Below are 16,770 nucleotides of genomic sequence, written 5' to 3'. Positions count from 1 at the left end.
TAATGCAAGACTGTTAGGTTGTTTGGCCAAATATTGAAGGGTTAATGCGTATTCCCGTTAGGCACGGCCATGATACACCTAAGTAAAAACAAATAACCTTAATCAAAATTGGCTTATGTAGTGATGTAAATGGTTCTGTAATTATGGGGATAACCAGGAGAAAATAATTATACAGTATGTAAACTGGAAATAGATAAAAAATGAGGTGTCCAGATTCAAAATCTATGTATAAACAGGTAAAAGCGCCTTGTTGGGGAGAGATCCGGGTACAAGAAAAATCAGAGCATCTACAAATACCCGTGTATGGGTACATCCAAACACTGCGAATGTGTCCCAAAAGTGTGCGTCGAAAAAAAGACGTATCATATGAAATAAAATTGTAGATATCAAAAGGAAAATTAGAGACTCCATAAAATGTATGGACAGTATCCAATGATTATCGCACACATATAGTGTATATAGTTTTAATATTTAAAAAAAACAGTCAGACGAGGGTAGTTGGAATAGCATGGGACAGGAGGGTGAAACAAACATAGTATAAACACCGGGAACAAGAAAAGTTAATTATCGGTCAGTGACTAACCTAAATGGTAAAGTATGACACACCGAAAGTTCAGTTTCGCTATGTCGGTGCAAAAAGCATAATGCTAAAAGCCTTACTGTGACAGGTTGGTGCCGCGTAGTAGAAAGAAGTGTGTTTGTAGGTCGTGCGGGCCCCCCATTTTTTTCCGATTTATATGGAAGTGTCATGGTATCAGAAAGAGGACTTCAAAAAGCAAAAGGGGTAGGCGAACGGAAGCAAAGGCACCATATTGGAACGTGTTAGAGAACATGCAAGACTGTAGAACAGAGTTCTGGACGATCGAAAAAGACAAGTGCAAACAGCATGAAGCATATGTAACCGCAAGATACAACAAGCAGGTTCCCATGTTAAATCAGAATCTTCTGCACAGAAAGTATGTAGAAAATATATAAATATTAACTTGAGGATCCCCAGAACATACAATGAGGCATATACTATACGAGAGTAATCAAATCATGCAAAATAATTGTAGGAGGCCTTTAAATAAAGTGAAGCATCCTGGTTCATGAATGATGCTAGAGGTACCATGTAAGTAGTAAAACAAAGAAAGAAAATGCAAGGAGTAAGAAATAGTCATAACCATGCATCTGTATAGAGGAAATGGTATGGCACAGACTAGAATCTGAAGGCAATGGGACCATAGCCATAGTCACAATGAATTTGCGTAATATAACGTTTAAAAAGGAAAACGCAGGATATCTAACAGAATCATTGCTGGGGTAATATTACTGTGTGAAGTATTATAAAGTCCATAAATGACGGGTCATCTCAAACTACTCCAAGTACATTGGCATAGAAAAGTAAAGGCAAGAGGCTTGTGGGTTGACACATTACAACACTTGTTCTGTACGGTACACTACGAAAAAATGCAGAACTGGAAAGTCAGCAGATATGTAATGAAAATACATAGCTGTAGTGTACAGTACAAATTATTAAGTCTTTCTCAATATTCAGCCCCTCTTTAACAGCTCTGAGTTTATCGATCCACTTACTCTCTATACGTTTTAACATTAAGGTCCTGTCCCCACCTCGTGGACAGGCACCTGTTGTATAACTGCCACGAACAGTAATCCCCAGATCTTCTCTTTGACCATGTACAGAATTATAATGTGTTGGAAAGAGACAGTCTGTATTATTATGTTTGATAGCCCTAATATGCTCTTGAATTCTTTCCTGAAAAGGCCTAATAGTGCTACCCACATAAATTAGTTCACGAACACAAATTAAACAATACACCACATATCTGGTATTACTGTTCATAAATCTAGAGATCCTGTAGGGTGCCTTGGTGTTATATTGAAAGGTAACGATTTTGTCCTTAACATAACAACAAATATTGCAATGCCCGCTTTTGTGGAAACCACAAGGTGGTTTGGGTAACCACGTTTCGTTAGCTACAGATGGTATGAAGCTGCGGCATAACAGGTTTCGTAATGTACGACCCCTACTATGCGTAATACTAGGTCTAGTAGTGATCCCAGGTTTAAGGGTATTGTCGGCTAATACAGAGGACCAATTCTTGAGAAAAATCAACCTATAAATCTGAGGGTACTGTAGGTGATAATGAGTGTTCCTTGAGTTTACCTTTAATAGGGGCAGTGAGAAGAGCCTGTTTTTCTGATTCTCTTGCTAGTGTCCCTTAAGAGCCTTTTAGGATAGCCATGTGTTAGGAAACGCTGTTCCATCAATTGTAGTTCACTCTAGAATTCATCATCAAGACTGCAATTCCGTCTAAATCTGGTGGCTTTTCCATAAGGGATGGCCTTAATTTGTGATTGGGGATGATAACTCATGGCATGTAATATCGAATTGCAGGCTGTAGGTTTCCTGTACATTTTGGAACATATTCTGTCACCATCAATGTATAGGGTAACATCCAGGAAATCAACTCAAGTCTGGCTGTACTGACTAGAAAGTTTGATGTTAAAGACATTGTTGTTCAGATGTTGAATAAACAGACATAAAGAATTGGAATCCCCAGACCAAAACATAAGTACATCGTCTGTATACCTGCCCCAGTATATAACATGTTGAGTTAATTCGGGGGGACAGTTCTGCCATAAATGCTCTTTCAAAAAAAAAAACATGTACAGATTCGCAAAAGATGGAGAGAATTTAGCCTCCATGGCCACTCCTTGTATTTGACGGTACCATGAGCCATTATGCATGAATACATTGTTGTCTAGAACAGTTTCAATAAAATACATCAACATGTTGGAGTGTTCTAGTAAGGTACCGTCCCGTTTGTCAAAGAAACGTTGTATTGCAACCATGCCTTCCGCTGTGGGGATGCTAGTATACAGAGAGGCAACATCGAGGGTAACCAAATAATGGCCTTTTGTCCATTCAAAATCACTGACTTTACACAGTAGATCCTTTGTATCTCTAATATATGAGGGTAAATTGCCTTTACTTTTCCATGCCAATGTACTTGGAGTAGTTTGAGATGACCCATCATTTATGGACTTTATATTACTTCACACAGTAATATTACCCCACCAATGATTCTGTTAGCTTGCCTTCATTTTCTTTTTAAATGTTATGTTACGCAAATTCATTGTGACTATGGCTATGGTCGCGTTACCTTCAGATTCTAGTCTGTGCCATATCATTTCCTCTAGACAGATGCATGCGTTTTCTTTCTCTGTTTTACTATCTACATGGCGCCTCTAGCATCATTCATGAACCAGGATGCTTCACTTTATTTACAAACATACTTCTTTCTACTACGCGGCACCAGCCTGTCACAGTAAAGATTTTAGCATTATGCTTTTTTCACCGACATAGTAAAACTGAACTTTTGTTGTGTCATACTTTACCAATCAGGTTAGTCACTTAACGAGAATTCACTTTTCTTGTTGTCAATGTTTATATTATGTTTGTCTCACCATCCCATCCCATGCTATACCAACTACCCTTGTCTGGGTTTTTTTAAATATTAAAACTATATACACTATATGTGTGTGATAAGCATTGGATACTGTCCATACATTTTATGGAGTCTCAAATTTTTCTTTTCATATCTTCAATTTTGGCTCATATGATAAATCTTTTTTACAATGCATGCTTTTGGGACACATACGCAGTATTTGGATGTACCCATACACGGCATTTGTAGATGTTCTGATTTTTCTTGTACTGGATCTCTCCCCAACAAGGCGCTTTTGAATGTTTGCACATGAATTTTGATTCTGGAACCTCATTTTTAATCTATTTCCAGTTTACGTACTGTATGATTTTGTCCTGGTTATCCCCGTAATTACGGAACCATTTACAGCCTTACAACTACATAAGCCAATTTTGATTATGGTTACTTGTTTTTTCTAAGGCGTATTATGGCAGTGGCTACCAAGAATACGCATTAACCCTTCAATATTTGGTCAAACAACCTAACAGAGATTTTGGTAATTTCGTGTCATTTTTGGGACATTATACTGCTCACAAACTTATGGTATGTCCCTACTTTTATATGTACTACTCATCCTTACCTTATCTCACCTTTTTTAAGAGGGCTTCACTCAAGGTTTATATGAATTGCATGCTCTAATGCATGTTTGAGATCACCTTTTGGTTGCTGCTTTATGACGAATGGGTGTACGGCCCACCTTTTCGGGACCCCTATATATATATATATATATATATATATATATATATATATATATATATATATATTTTGCACATGAGTTCCTTGGAATCTATTGGTCAGCGGTTTCTAGCAGGTATATGACACACTACTATGTATGTGTGACACCATTAGATCTGTTCTCCTCTACATGGGTTCATGACCTACATGGCTTGGAGAGACGCATGTATTCTTTTCTCCCCCTTCCTCATCTTCTGGTCTAAATAATTTGGGCTCACTTGATTGGAAAATGTGCACAGGCTTTGATGTGTGCCAGTACAACAATCAGATTCCCTGGTATCATAAATTTACCTGACTGCATTCCCTTTTTGCAGGTCTATCTTGCAGCCGAAACACGTGTTGGCTGATATTAATTGGATTCATGATGCCTTGGATGAATCAAATTTCTACCTTATATAGAAGCCCATTTGAAACTTTGATTGATACAGTGTACTAAGAAATGGACTTTATGGACTACTGTGGTGTGCCTTGGTAAACCAGTATTGATGCTCCCTGGCAGTCTCTGGAAGTTATTTATTTTGGCCTTCTGATCGCTAGTTCCCAGGCTGCTGAGAGCCCTTTGAAGGCCCAGTTTTAAGTGGCTGAGCATCATCCGTTTATCGGTTTCTTTTGTGTATTGGTTTGTAAAAGGTTACAAACGATTATTTGGACATTGATAATGGCCCAGGCAGTGGTGACCTTCTACCTTAGTCCCTGAATTTGTTATGATTTTCTGAGTATCCCTCACTTGACCATTCTTAGCCTCAAATAATACATTACTTCCTTACTAACCCCATGTTACTCCCACTTCAGAACTCATTTACTAACAATTCCAGCTCTCTTTGTCGCCATCTGACTATTCGTACACTTTATCATAAATCCACTTCTTGCCTCTCTGAGCGGCTTTAATTTGCATGTGAGATTTCCTTCTAGCCACATTGTTTGGTTCCCGCCCTATTGCTGCACGTGTGGAGTCTAGAAGAGTGCGCATTGTTTCACTGATGGATGGCTTTCCTTCCTTACTTCTTACCCACAGTAGAAGCTTTTGCCCCTACCTGGTTTTCTTCCAGTAGCTACCCTTGAACTGGTAGGACAATGCCTTCCTTCGCCTCTGAGCCGAGTTCATTCTTCTCTGCACTCCTTCCTCACCCCAACTGTATGCTTTACTCAGGTAGTTGATGTACAATACAATGTGATGCAATCTAACATGGCCTGGATTTATGTGGTACTGTAATGTTAAGTAATTTATTTGAGTGGTGTCCTTTGCTTTAAATACTTAGAGCTCCTTCGAGATCACACAAAGTTTAGACGAGGACCCTCTACTTGATGCTCCGCTGCTGCCTTCTCAGTCCCTTCACTCAGACATCAGACCAAGTTTCCATCCGGTTCCTACAGTATGCTTAGCTCTTCTTCTCCTCCTTGTAAATGTGAGTATTGTAAACTGTCCTTCTCCTTTAAAATTCATCCGTTATTGTAGACTTATTTGTTTTTACTTTGTATGTCAGCCTGCATCACTGAAATGTATGCAAGTGTTTTGGATTATTTCCTCCATTTCTCAAAAATTAAAAATAAATGTGGTTCCCTGATGGAAAACCTTCTTTGTGAACTAATGCTTTCTTCAGATGCAGTGATAGGACATGAAAAACAGCCCATTCTTCTCAGCTTTTACAACTGGAGATTGATAGGTGAGCATTTAGATCAGTGCTTCCCAAACCTTTTAGAACCACAACCCATTTTTTAGAACAACAGTATCGTGACCCACCTAGCTTTAACTGAAGACATGTGTGATTTTTAAAAAAAAATTTTTATTATTATTTTTTTTTTAATTTAACTAAAGCATTGTGTGTTAGCGCACTGCTCTTTAGAGACATGCCACTTTCCTTTGAAATAGCCACTAAATGTGCACAAACATACAGAGTTACTGATAAACTGTATTGAGCGCAAATGATAATGTGAACAAATAGGGTTTCTAGGAATAGTTATCATTTGTGTATCACCAGTAAAGTGTCTTAATTTTTTTTGTGATCCTATTAAAATCTTTGTGCTCCATCGCACTTCAGAATTACAAAATCTGTGCTTTATTTTGCTTCACTAACTGCTGAATGCGTATAGTTCATTTACAGGTATGTACATTTTGCTGTGTTGCAAAGAAATGACATCCTACAGCCTTTCCTTTCTCACTCACTGTGAGCAAGATTGTCACATAATTCATTTTACTTTTCTTTCTTTGACTGCAAAGTGAGAGAAATTGGTAAACCTCAATCCCCATGTTAAAAAATATGCAACAATTCAACGGAAGACTTAGACTGACATTTGATGTCTGTCTTTGAAGCGGAGCAACTGTAACCAGATATATGCAGGACTTAAAAGCATTATTATTATTAGTTAGCCTTTATTTGCTGCACAACATTTCTCTATTTTTTAACCTTAACTTCTTTAAAACAACAAATAGAGTTACACACAGTCACAAAAAATCGTTTCTGGGTAAAGATCTAGCTTTCGGCCACATTTTTTGTAATTTTATTCAGTCGTTTTTTTCTGTATTGCTGTCCAATTTACCCTATATTCAGAAATGTAGTAATAAACATTAGGGCCTAAAGAGGTTTGTTTTTTATTCTCATCAGAATGCAGTGTAAGAACATGTAAACTCATTTTCTTTTGACTTCTTGAAAAACGTGGGCTCGGGGTTTGAGTGGCCTATAACAGAAATAACTATGGTTGAATTTGCAAGTGGCGGTCAGGTTTGCATGCTGTTGACTCAGCGTGTCCCCTGCTTCTCATTTGTTTGAGTCCAAAAGGACTGGTTCCTGCGCCTCCCGGTTTTAACCATCATATATTGCAACCAAACATTTACATCGCTCTGATTCCAGTTAATACAAGTGTATTTTCCAATGAAAAAGTCCCTCCAGCAACTACCCTGAAACACTTTTGTTTAGGTAATAAGCCATTTGAGCACCTAGATGAGGTAACTTATATAACCAACTGGTAGATGGTGAAACCTTTTATCTAGTTTCTTAAATTTTCTTCATCTTTGGGTTCATGTTGCTTATGGGAGCACTCTTTAGAATCTTTATTGTCGTCCTCAATAGATTTCACAAGTCTCAAATCTCCACAGTAGACCCCTTGTATATCTTCATCTTTGTCTCCTGAGATTAGTGGAACCCTAACTCATCCCCCAGATGAAAGCACAGGACCTGTGGTTACAGCAGTTTGACTCTTTTTCTCACCTTTCTTTTCCACTCCCATCTCCCTTGCCATCTGAAGAATCGAGGAAGCTGCTGGTTGTGATGATGTACAGGGGGCACCTGCGCTATTACTAGGTGTGGACTTGGGACCATTACCAGCTGGGGCAGTTTTACCTGCTGATGCAGAAGAGCATGTAAGAAATCGGATTATTATCTAGAGTGGACGACTGCCCACCTCAAGATATAATCACAACTTTTGTCGGGGTGAACGATCAATGTCCCTAAATTAAATTGAGTTCAACCCCTTGGTAGCTTAGGCACAGATCAGACTGGGTTACGAAATGAAATTCCCAAACTGAATAAAAAAAAATGTAATGAATAAAATAGCTTCAAATGACAAACAATCCATTAAGATTAACTGAAGATATGATTTTTTTTAAATTAAGTAGAACTAACACGAAAAAGCACAGAGTGTGAGGTGAAAACACCAACCAAGTTCATCTTGGTCAAGGATTTTCTTGCGCACCTGCAAACAGACTTATCCGTGTGCTGTGCTTCGTCTCACCGCTTGTGTCCTCTCCTTTAGTGGCTTATTCAACAGCCAGTGCTTGCCCAGGGAAATGGGGGTAATTTGAAAGCACTGCAAGCCACCCCTGGGCCGAGGGGAAGCTTAGTAACAGGAAATTTCAATGCCCAAATGGGACTGGACTTCCTAGCCACCTACCCACTCCATCATTACCGCCCTCCCATAGGTTTTAATAGAGTTTGCTAATTAATATGCATGAGCTACTTCTTTGGGTCCTAGTTCCTTTTGTGGGTCATAGCCCACTGTATAAGTCTGCTGAAAATGTAACCTAGTATGCTCAACGCTCTAGGGTTTTTGTCCGGTTTCTTTGCCCCCTTCTTCTCTTTCTTCCTCGCTTCTATGCTGGTTCCTTGTACTATTGTTGTTGGCAAGATTCAGGAAGTTCTTCTGCCACTGGCTTTTTTCCTCTCCTGACGGTTTCCTTAAAGGACACATCTCAGATTTGTGTTTCCATCACCGGCTGGCATAGTGGCTTCCTGTGGTGACCCCCTAACTTCAACTCGGGGATCTTCAGACCGAAATGGCTCTCCTTGCCACCAGCCCTTGAAAGATTTTACCTTCTGATGCAATGGCAACAGAGTTCCCTCCCTGCCAAGACTATGGCTGGAACGCGTGACTTAAATTCGGGCTGCCATAGTTTGACAGCAGCAGAGGCTACTCCTATGACAGTTTGGCTATATATCTGCCCGCCTAATTTAGATGGGTGGACATACAGCAATTTTTCAATGCCTGCCAGTTGGTAAAGACCTGGCTGTAACTCCCATAACAATAGGGCCGTAGTTTAAAAAAAAAAAAAAAAAACATTAAATCCTGCTTTGAGATTTTCTTTTTTAAAATAATAAAAATATGTAACGTTGACATACCGCTCCATCATATGTGACGGAGCCTCCCGGCAAGGTTGCAATGCATTTGCCTATAAGTGTTTGAAATATCTGCTGGGCCTGTGGGCATTTCATAATTTGGCTGGCTGCACCTGTCAGGGAGACTGAGTAATTTTTACATCGACTGGCAGACAACTGGCTGTCTGCCAAATTACAAATCAAGCACTTAGGGGGTCATTGTGAGTTTGACGGACGGAAAAGGGCGTCCGCCAAACTCCCACTGTCATGTTGCCGCCAGTGTGGCTGCCGTCCCGCTGGCCCCATTAGGAGTTTCCCGTTGGGTCAGTGGGCAGAAACGGTGTTTCCACCCGCTGGCCCAGCAGGAAACAACCTACAACATTGACCGGCGACAGTGCTGCAGTGCATAGGGTGCATGAGCAAAGCAGACAATTAACAGCATGACAAGGCTGGCCATAGGGGTCCTCTGCACCCCTTCTCCGCCAGCCTTTACATGGTGGTGCTACCTCCATGTGAAAGCTGGCGGAGAGGGGGGTCATAATCCCCAGGGCAGCGCTGCCCTGGCAGATTAGGACCGCCAGCACCGCTAATCCCTCCTGTGGAGGAAAACTGGTGGTGCTGGCGGTCTAGTTGTGGGGCAAATGCCATGGTTGTGATGTGGCAGTCAAACTGCCGCCAAACCGTTCAGACCACTGATTTGGCGGTGGTCAGACCGCCACCACGACCCTGGCAGTCTGAGGAACGCCAGGGTGGTAATGACCCCCCTTGGTCTTTTAAATCACAACCAACCACAGGAGAACACTTCTGAGTCCCCCAGGACCTTAGGGGGAGTACTTCAAGACACACAGGGTGTCAGGCAGAGGCAAACAGGAGGGTCCAGTCAAGATCCAGTTGCCACTGGTCACCTGGATACTTCCAGGAAAAGTCTCTTGTAGCTTCTAGACTCCCTGTTGCCACACAGAAGGTCAGCCAATTGACCCCTTGAATCCACTTCTTTGCCCATTGTACTAGAGGGAGCCGTTCCAGTCCTTCAGGCCAGCAGGTCCAGTCACATTATGATCTTCTGCAGGTCAAGAAAGTGTTCTGAACTGGGTGCCTGGAGATCTCACACTTATTCCTGGCACTAGCTAGTGGGTGGAGTTGACTCCGGACTTCTCCCTAACCAATGGGGTTAAATAATTCCCAGGCCCTGACCGATCTACTTTTGCAGTGGTTCATGTTTGTCTCACTGGAAACAGGCCCAAAATGTGATATGCCACTGCATATACAAATATGACAAAGGTGTTCGGCCACACTAAACATGGGCTGTGAGGCCTGGGATGAGAGTGAGGAGTGTACTGTGATAATTGGAGTTTCCTCCAACTTTTAAAACTAATATCCAGATTGAGGCTGACACTGCTCCTGCAACAAAGCCAAAGACCGAAGTCTGGTATATGCCAGAATTGTCTAGGCATCCTGTTCTTTCTCTTTCAAGTGTGGCCAATGTGACTTAATAAACCTATCAAGCGATATTTGACACTGTGCTGTCAAACAGAGGTCCACAGCCCACACCCTGCTTATTCAGCTGAACTCAGAGTCAAGTCTGCCCATTCAGGTCAGTCTGTTGATTGTTTTTGGGAGGCATTTCACACCTGTTCAAGGCTAATTACTGGCTGGGAACTGATAAAGGCTTATGATAAATAGCTTTCTAACAGTTCAGACATGTAAAGAGTAACTTTCTGAATGTTGCTTTTCATTAATATTGATTAAAAATCTGACTTTGCTAATGAATTAGATTTTTAATAAATATTAAAAAATAGTTGTTTAAATATTTTTCCAGCTGGTCCCTTTCCTGAGTTAGCAGTATTAGTATTTTAATATACACTCTGGTTTTCTTCATAAGATAACTAGGCCTACCACAGTGAAACCGCTATTTTGGCCTTGTCATTGTAGGGGCTTGGTAATATTTAATGTTCACACTTCTAAATACTGTGCACCCTACCTTATGGCTACAAGGCTTACATAGGGGTGACTTAGTAATAATTAAAGGAAGGTTTTTACCTGTCAATTGTTGTTTCATGAAATAGGTGTGGGTTACAATGCAGCAGTCAGGCTATACAGCCTGACTCCCATGTTTTCACTTCCTCTGTAGTGCATGGCACAATGGGTGCTGCATTTCAATGGTGACATTTAACTTCCAGTCCATGGGTACACTATGTACGTCACATAGAAGGGACTATAGCAATTAGGAATAGGCCAATTTAACAGTGTTTACAGTGAGAGCAAAGGCACATTACTACTGGTTAGCAGGGGCAAAGTGCAGAGTTTTAAAACCAGCAAAAATAGGGTTCAGCAAAAAGTCTGTGATGACCATGCAAGGCAGCAAGGACACCTAATTCTGACAATCATGATAAAATCAGGGCCAATTGCCCGATACATTACTGTATTGACTCGGTCCTCAGAAGATAAATCAGTCATGGAGATTAAATCCACATTGAGAGTTGTAGTAATCTGCTAGAGTGCCCGCTCACATTTGCAGTCACACAGTGTTTCCCAATAGGGTTAGGTAAAGTTAGTGGGTGCGTGGTGGTGATATTTGAGGGATTGCCAACAGTGGCTGCATGTTGTTGGGGCACAGCTGAGTACTTACCAGGACTAGCTTCATTCTAATCTATTGTTGCCTTTTATCTTGCTGCTGTCTTTTTTTCTCATTTTGGAACTGGCAGAATGGCAGCCCTAGTGTTCACTCCATCCTCATAGTCCTCTCCTCTCCCTTCTCTGACTGGCTCTCAGGTGGGGGTTAAATGGTGAAGACTCTAGAGCAGGAGTGCCTAGAGGCAGCCTCAACAAGGCCTGCAACTCTGCAATGCAGTTCAACCTGCCCATTAGCCGAGCAATGTCAAAATCATTTCCCTTTTGCACTGGTTCCCTTTTCATTAGTTTAAGATATCAGGCAATTGGTTGGGGGGATGGAAGACCCACTAAGGCAACAATATCACTAAATTAACCTGTGCTTAACTCTCTGGAAGCTTCGCACAAAGCAGTCAGGCTTAACTTAGACACAAAGTGTAAAGAAAGTATTTATGCAGCACACAAACAGAAATAAAGTGAAAACACAAGACAGTAAAAATCCCAAACCAATAGAATAAATAAAATGATACCAGAACGACAAAAATCCAATCAGTAAAACTGGAATTAGTAAATTTTAATGTTTCAGGTCGAGCAGAAAGCACCATTTGCGGTCATCTAGTAGTGCTAGAGCGGTGGAGAGTCACAAGTTCAGGCTGACCACAATGGAATGTGGGCCGGATACACGGATCAGTCTAGTCCTGCTGAAAATGCTACCTTCTCAAAGTCTGGCATGAAGAGTGACTTTTGTGGGGTTGGAGGCCGCAAGAATCAAGGAGAGCATTGTGGATAGTCGTTGCTGTAGCATGAGAAGCAGGCCAGGTGGCGCAGCCTGTCATCGCTGTAGCGTGAGGAGCCAGTTGGGCGTCACAGTCAGTCAATGCTGTTAACTTTGCATTGGTGGTCACCGCAGGTCGTTGTTACTATAGCGTGAAGTGCAGATTGCTTGTTCCTGCAGTCGCTGTACGAAGAATTGGGTTCATTGGAGCTTCAAGTTAGCAATCATCGTGGATGGTAGAGTATTGATGCGAACGGGCCAGCAAAGGGTCCCGGTCATGGGCAGACACCTCTTTTGGATCAGGAACTCACGTCAGCAGAGGCCAGCAGGGCTCAGGCAGGTTCAGTTGCCCGTCTAGGCACATCCAGTACAGCAGGTCAACTTGGCAGTTGCAGGGAGGCCTGTTTCAGTTTAATTTTATTGCTTAATTAATAAAAAGCATTCCATACAGATAAAAATCAAAAACTTGTTTTGATTGTGTCTGCTAAACCTACAAAAAGAACTGTAAAACCCAATGGCTTGCTACATAACTATGATTTTGACACCCATGTCCAGGTTTTTCGCCCAGGTTTTCAGTTCCAAAGAATGTAGTCAAACAATTCTCCTGTTGTCCTGCTGAGGTGGATTGGCTCAAAGTGCATTAGGGATAGGTCTTACAGTGGCCGTTTTACACTGCTAAGACATGTACAACTTACACCCACATGTCCTACTTTTTTAAATATAATGCTCCCTGCCTTGTGGGCCTGTAGGGTCTATCATAGGGGTGAAATATATATATTAAAAAGCAAGGTTTAGGCCCTTCAAAAGGTTTATTTTCCAAGTTCTAAATGGCAGTTTAAAGCTGCACTACAGGCTGCTCTGGCAGGTCTGGGATCTGTTTTAAAAGACTACTTCATCGACTGGCACAATGAGCGCTGCAGGCCTACTAGAAGCAGTTCATTTTACAGGCCCTGGGTACATGTAGTACCATTTACTAGGAACTTACAAGTAAATAAATGTACCAGTCGGCTAGATGCCAATTGTGTCATGTATTAGGAAGAAAGCATAAGCACTTTATCATTGGCTAGCAGGGAAAATGTGCACAGAGTTCTGATGCCAACAAAAAACGTTCAGCAACAGAAGGCAAAACATCTGGGGGAGACCCTTCAAAAAGGGCGAGATAGAACAATTAGGTTAGGCATCATAGGAAAAGGGACCAGCCCCAAAATCCTTAAACCTCTGAGAATATTCTCCCACTCTCAGGTAACTTGCAAACTTAATGCAGTAGGTTCATAAAGTTATGAACATCTCAAGAGCACATCTTCTTGGAACAACGTATAAATGCATACTACTGTTACTTGTAACATTATAATCCAGTATCAATGCCTGAAACAGAACATAGGTGCAACATACTGGAAAAAAGGGTAAAATCACATTAGGAGGAAAGGAGAAAAACAAGGAATAATAAAAAGGGCACCCATATTAACAAACATGACAGTCGGGAGGACTGTACAAAATCATGCTCTGGGGCGGTGAAAGGTAAGAACTGTATTTGGTATATCCAGGAGTGCGCAAATTGCGCCTGGGCTCAGTTGTAGTACAGGTCCATGTCTGGCGCCGCAAGCTCACCCTGCTCAAAGGGCAATGTGAGTAATTTCCATGACACTTGTGGCTGTCTGCCCGCCATCACGAGGGGAATCAACAGTGAGCGCAATCTCCTCCTAAAACACAGAGTGAGCGGTATCGGGAGATTAGTGAACAAATAAAGAACTTTTGGGAGGATCATCATCCTTGTGATGGCGATCCGGCCAGTGAGCGACAGTGTCAGGGATCTCCAGGAGTTCACCCTGCCCTCCAACCAGGATATATGTAATTAGCTACCCACAGCTCCTCCAACCCTCTACATAGCCAGATCCCTAAGTATCATATGGGCTCTGTTGCCCAGTACTGGGGGAACTCCAAGGCATACGGCACAGTGGCTTCAGTCAGTGGCAGCCCCATAGACTTTGCCCAATTAATTTTGAGACCCAAAAGCTCCCCGAAGCAGATGAATTCACGTATAATGGTGCCTAGATTAATCTGCGGGTCCCGAAGATTGAGTGCCACTTCGTCCGCATTCACATCCACATTGATACCCGAATGGTTTGGGGTGTAAAGGCTAAGCCTCTATGTGTGGTGCTGTCTGAGGCGGCCAGCCAAAGGCTCCATCGTCACTGCAAATAGCGGTGGGGAAAGGGGGCAGCCTTGACGGGTGCCTCTAAAAATAGGGAAGGGCTCAGTAACAGAGCCACTGATACGCAATCTGGTGGAGTGCTCAATGTACAACAGGCGGACAAGTTGAATAAATTTGGGGCTTAGGCCCAACTGGGGCAAGAGTGCCAAAAGAAATGGCCAATCTAGCGAATTGAACGCCCTGGTAGCATCCACAAATATTGATGCCGCCTGGCTTTCGGGGTCAACCAACTGTCCACTGCAAAATAAGCCTGCAGGTTATAAGCAGTGGACCTGCCAGGGACAAACCCAGATTGGTCAGGTCTGATGATAGTAGAGGGAGCAATCTGGATGCAGTCAATTTAGCCAGAATTTTATTGCCCACATTGATTAAGGACAATGGGTGGTAGGAGTCGCATTTAATTGGATCCTTACCAGGCTTGAGGATAGTAACAATTAGCGCCTCGCGAAGTGGGGGCGGGAGAAAGCCACGCTCTAGTGATTCATCGTACATCTCTAGAAGATGCGCCGCCAAATAGGTCCGCATACTACTTATAAAACGCCGCTGTCAGACCATCCAGACCCTGCGCCTTAACTCCCGGAAGTCCCCGGATAACCTGGATTATGTTGACTTCAGTAAAGGGGGAGTCCATGAATTGTCTGTGGCTATCTTCCAGCCATAGTAATTGGAGTGCATCAAAATAGTCAGTATACGCTTCGTCACCAGAAGGAGAAGTGGAGGTGTACAGAGTGGCATAGGAGGACTTCATTGTTTGCTGAGCCGCCACCACCCCACCTGCAGTCCCATTTGCTTATCCCCCAGTGCCACTATGTAGTCGCTGGCCCATGGTCTGCGCAGGAGATTAGCAAGTGTTTTCCCAGCCGTGTCACCCTTCCCAAATCATCTAGCCTATGGAGTCTTCCCCAGGAAACACACCTCGCTATGGCCAGGTCTCTAAGCTGTTCCTCCAATTCTGCCAGTTTACTGCACAGCGCGCTCAGGATACCATGCTGTTTGGCCAGACATACTCTTCTGATTACAACCTTGAAGGCATCCCAGAGGGTCCCGGGGGTGCACAGAGCCCTCGTTATGAGCAAAATCGTTTACAGTGGCCTCCCGTACCTCGACCCTGAAAGCCTGGTCATGCAAAGCTTCCATGGGAGTCGCCACAGAAATGCATGTTGCACACCGCCCGGGACTCGCATCTCCAATAGCACAGAAGAATGGTACCAGAGTGTACATGAGCAGTGTGTCACTTCCGTGGTCCAGGATTCTACATCCCAGGTGGCAATCCATATGCCTTTGCAGGACCAGCTGTTGCGTGTGATGTTAACGTACCCTCATTATCATGTTTATGTTGGGTGCGCCACAAGTCTACTCGATCATTTCCGGTGACAGTGGAGCCCAGTGCCTTGATTGCGGCTGGATGTGGGGGCCTAGTGTTGCTACTGGGATCCACCTTTGGGTCCAGTACAGCATTTAAATCCACCCCCACCATAGAAGGGCACCAGGTCCTAACGTCTACACATGGCGCTACACCTCTGTGAAAAATTCCGGACTATCCACATTCGGGCCATATATACTGACAAAAAGTGGAAGGGGCGATCAAACAGCACACCCGACACCATTACATAGCGTCCCAGCGGATCGCACAGCACTCTCCCAGTATACCACAGGAGCCCCTTACCAATGAGTATTGTGACTCTCCGGGCATAATTAGAGTAAGTAGCTACATGACATTCACCAATCCACCCAGCCTGCAAGCGCAACTTGTTATCAGCCGTGAGGTGTATCTCCTGTAACATACATATGTCAATCGAGTGTTGCTGCAAGTATGCCGAAACCTGATGCATCTTTTGCATATCATTGAGCCCATGGATATTCCATGACAGGCATTTTAGTGAGTTATGGATGTTATGCGGCGGCATGATGTCATGCATTAACTATGTGCAAGTATAGTTGCAGAGACATATGTATAATGAATGTGAAAGTGCCTTGCAGAAGAAAGAAAGGAAACTTAATATAAATCACAAAAACATCAAGTAGCAAGCAGAAACATAACCAAATTCTCACCACCCTCTCCGACCCACCAGTCGGGTCAGAACACCCAGAAATGTTTCCCATATAGAAGGAATAATAGAGCAGCCGTGGACTCATCGCAGGGGGTGGGCAAATGGCCAAAGATTTCCCGTCCTCCTCAAAAGGGGGTTGGAGGGGTCAGGGAGAAGGAGATAGGGAGTCGGTGGTCTGACCAGGACTGCTCCCCGACACAGAATGTACAGATGGCAGCTGCTGTCAGTTCTCTCAGGGAAAATGCTCCTTCACGTGTTCAGTCATTGTCACTGATGCGGCTGGGGTCATCAGCCTCTCTCCACGGCA

At 42.9% G+C, this 16,770-nt stretch overlaps 1 protein-coding gene across 2 annotated transcripts in view; it reads left to right on the top strand.

Annotated features, from left to right (window-relative positions):
• The window catches only part of TMEM192 (transmembrane protein 192), a 357,863-nt gene that overhangs the window by 36,307 nt on the left and 304,786 nt on the right, over positions 1-16,770 (top strand). For both annotated transcript variants that reach the window (XM_069243904.1, XM_069243895.1), the window contains exon 2: positions 5,486-5,632. In XM_069243904.1, coding sequence (XP_069100005.1) covers positions 5,486-5,632 — 147 coding nt within the window. The remainder of the gene's footprint in view (positions 1-5,485; positions 5,633-16,770) is intronic.

Source organism: Pleurodeles waltl, chromosome 1_2 (genome assembly GCF_031143425.1).
Source record: "Pleurodeles waltl isolate 20211129_DDA chromosome 1_2, aPleWal1.hap1.20221129, whole genome shotgun sequence".
In the NCBI taxonomy this organism is placed as follows: domain Eukaryota; kingdom Metazoa; phylum Chordata; class Amphibia; order Caudata; family Salamandridae; genus Pleurodeles; species Pleurodeles waltl.
The sequence above is the reverse complement of the archived record's forward strand: the minus strand, read 5'-3'. Positions and strand labels throughout refer to the sequence as shown.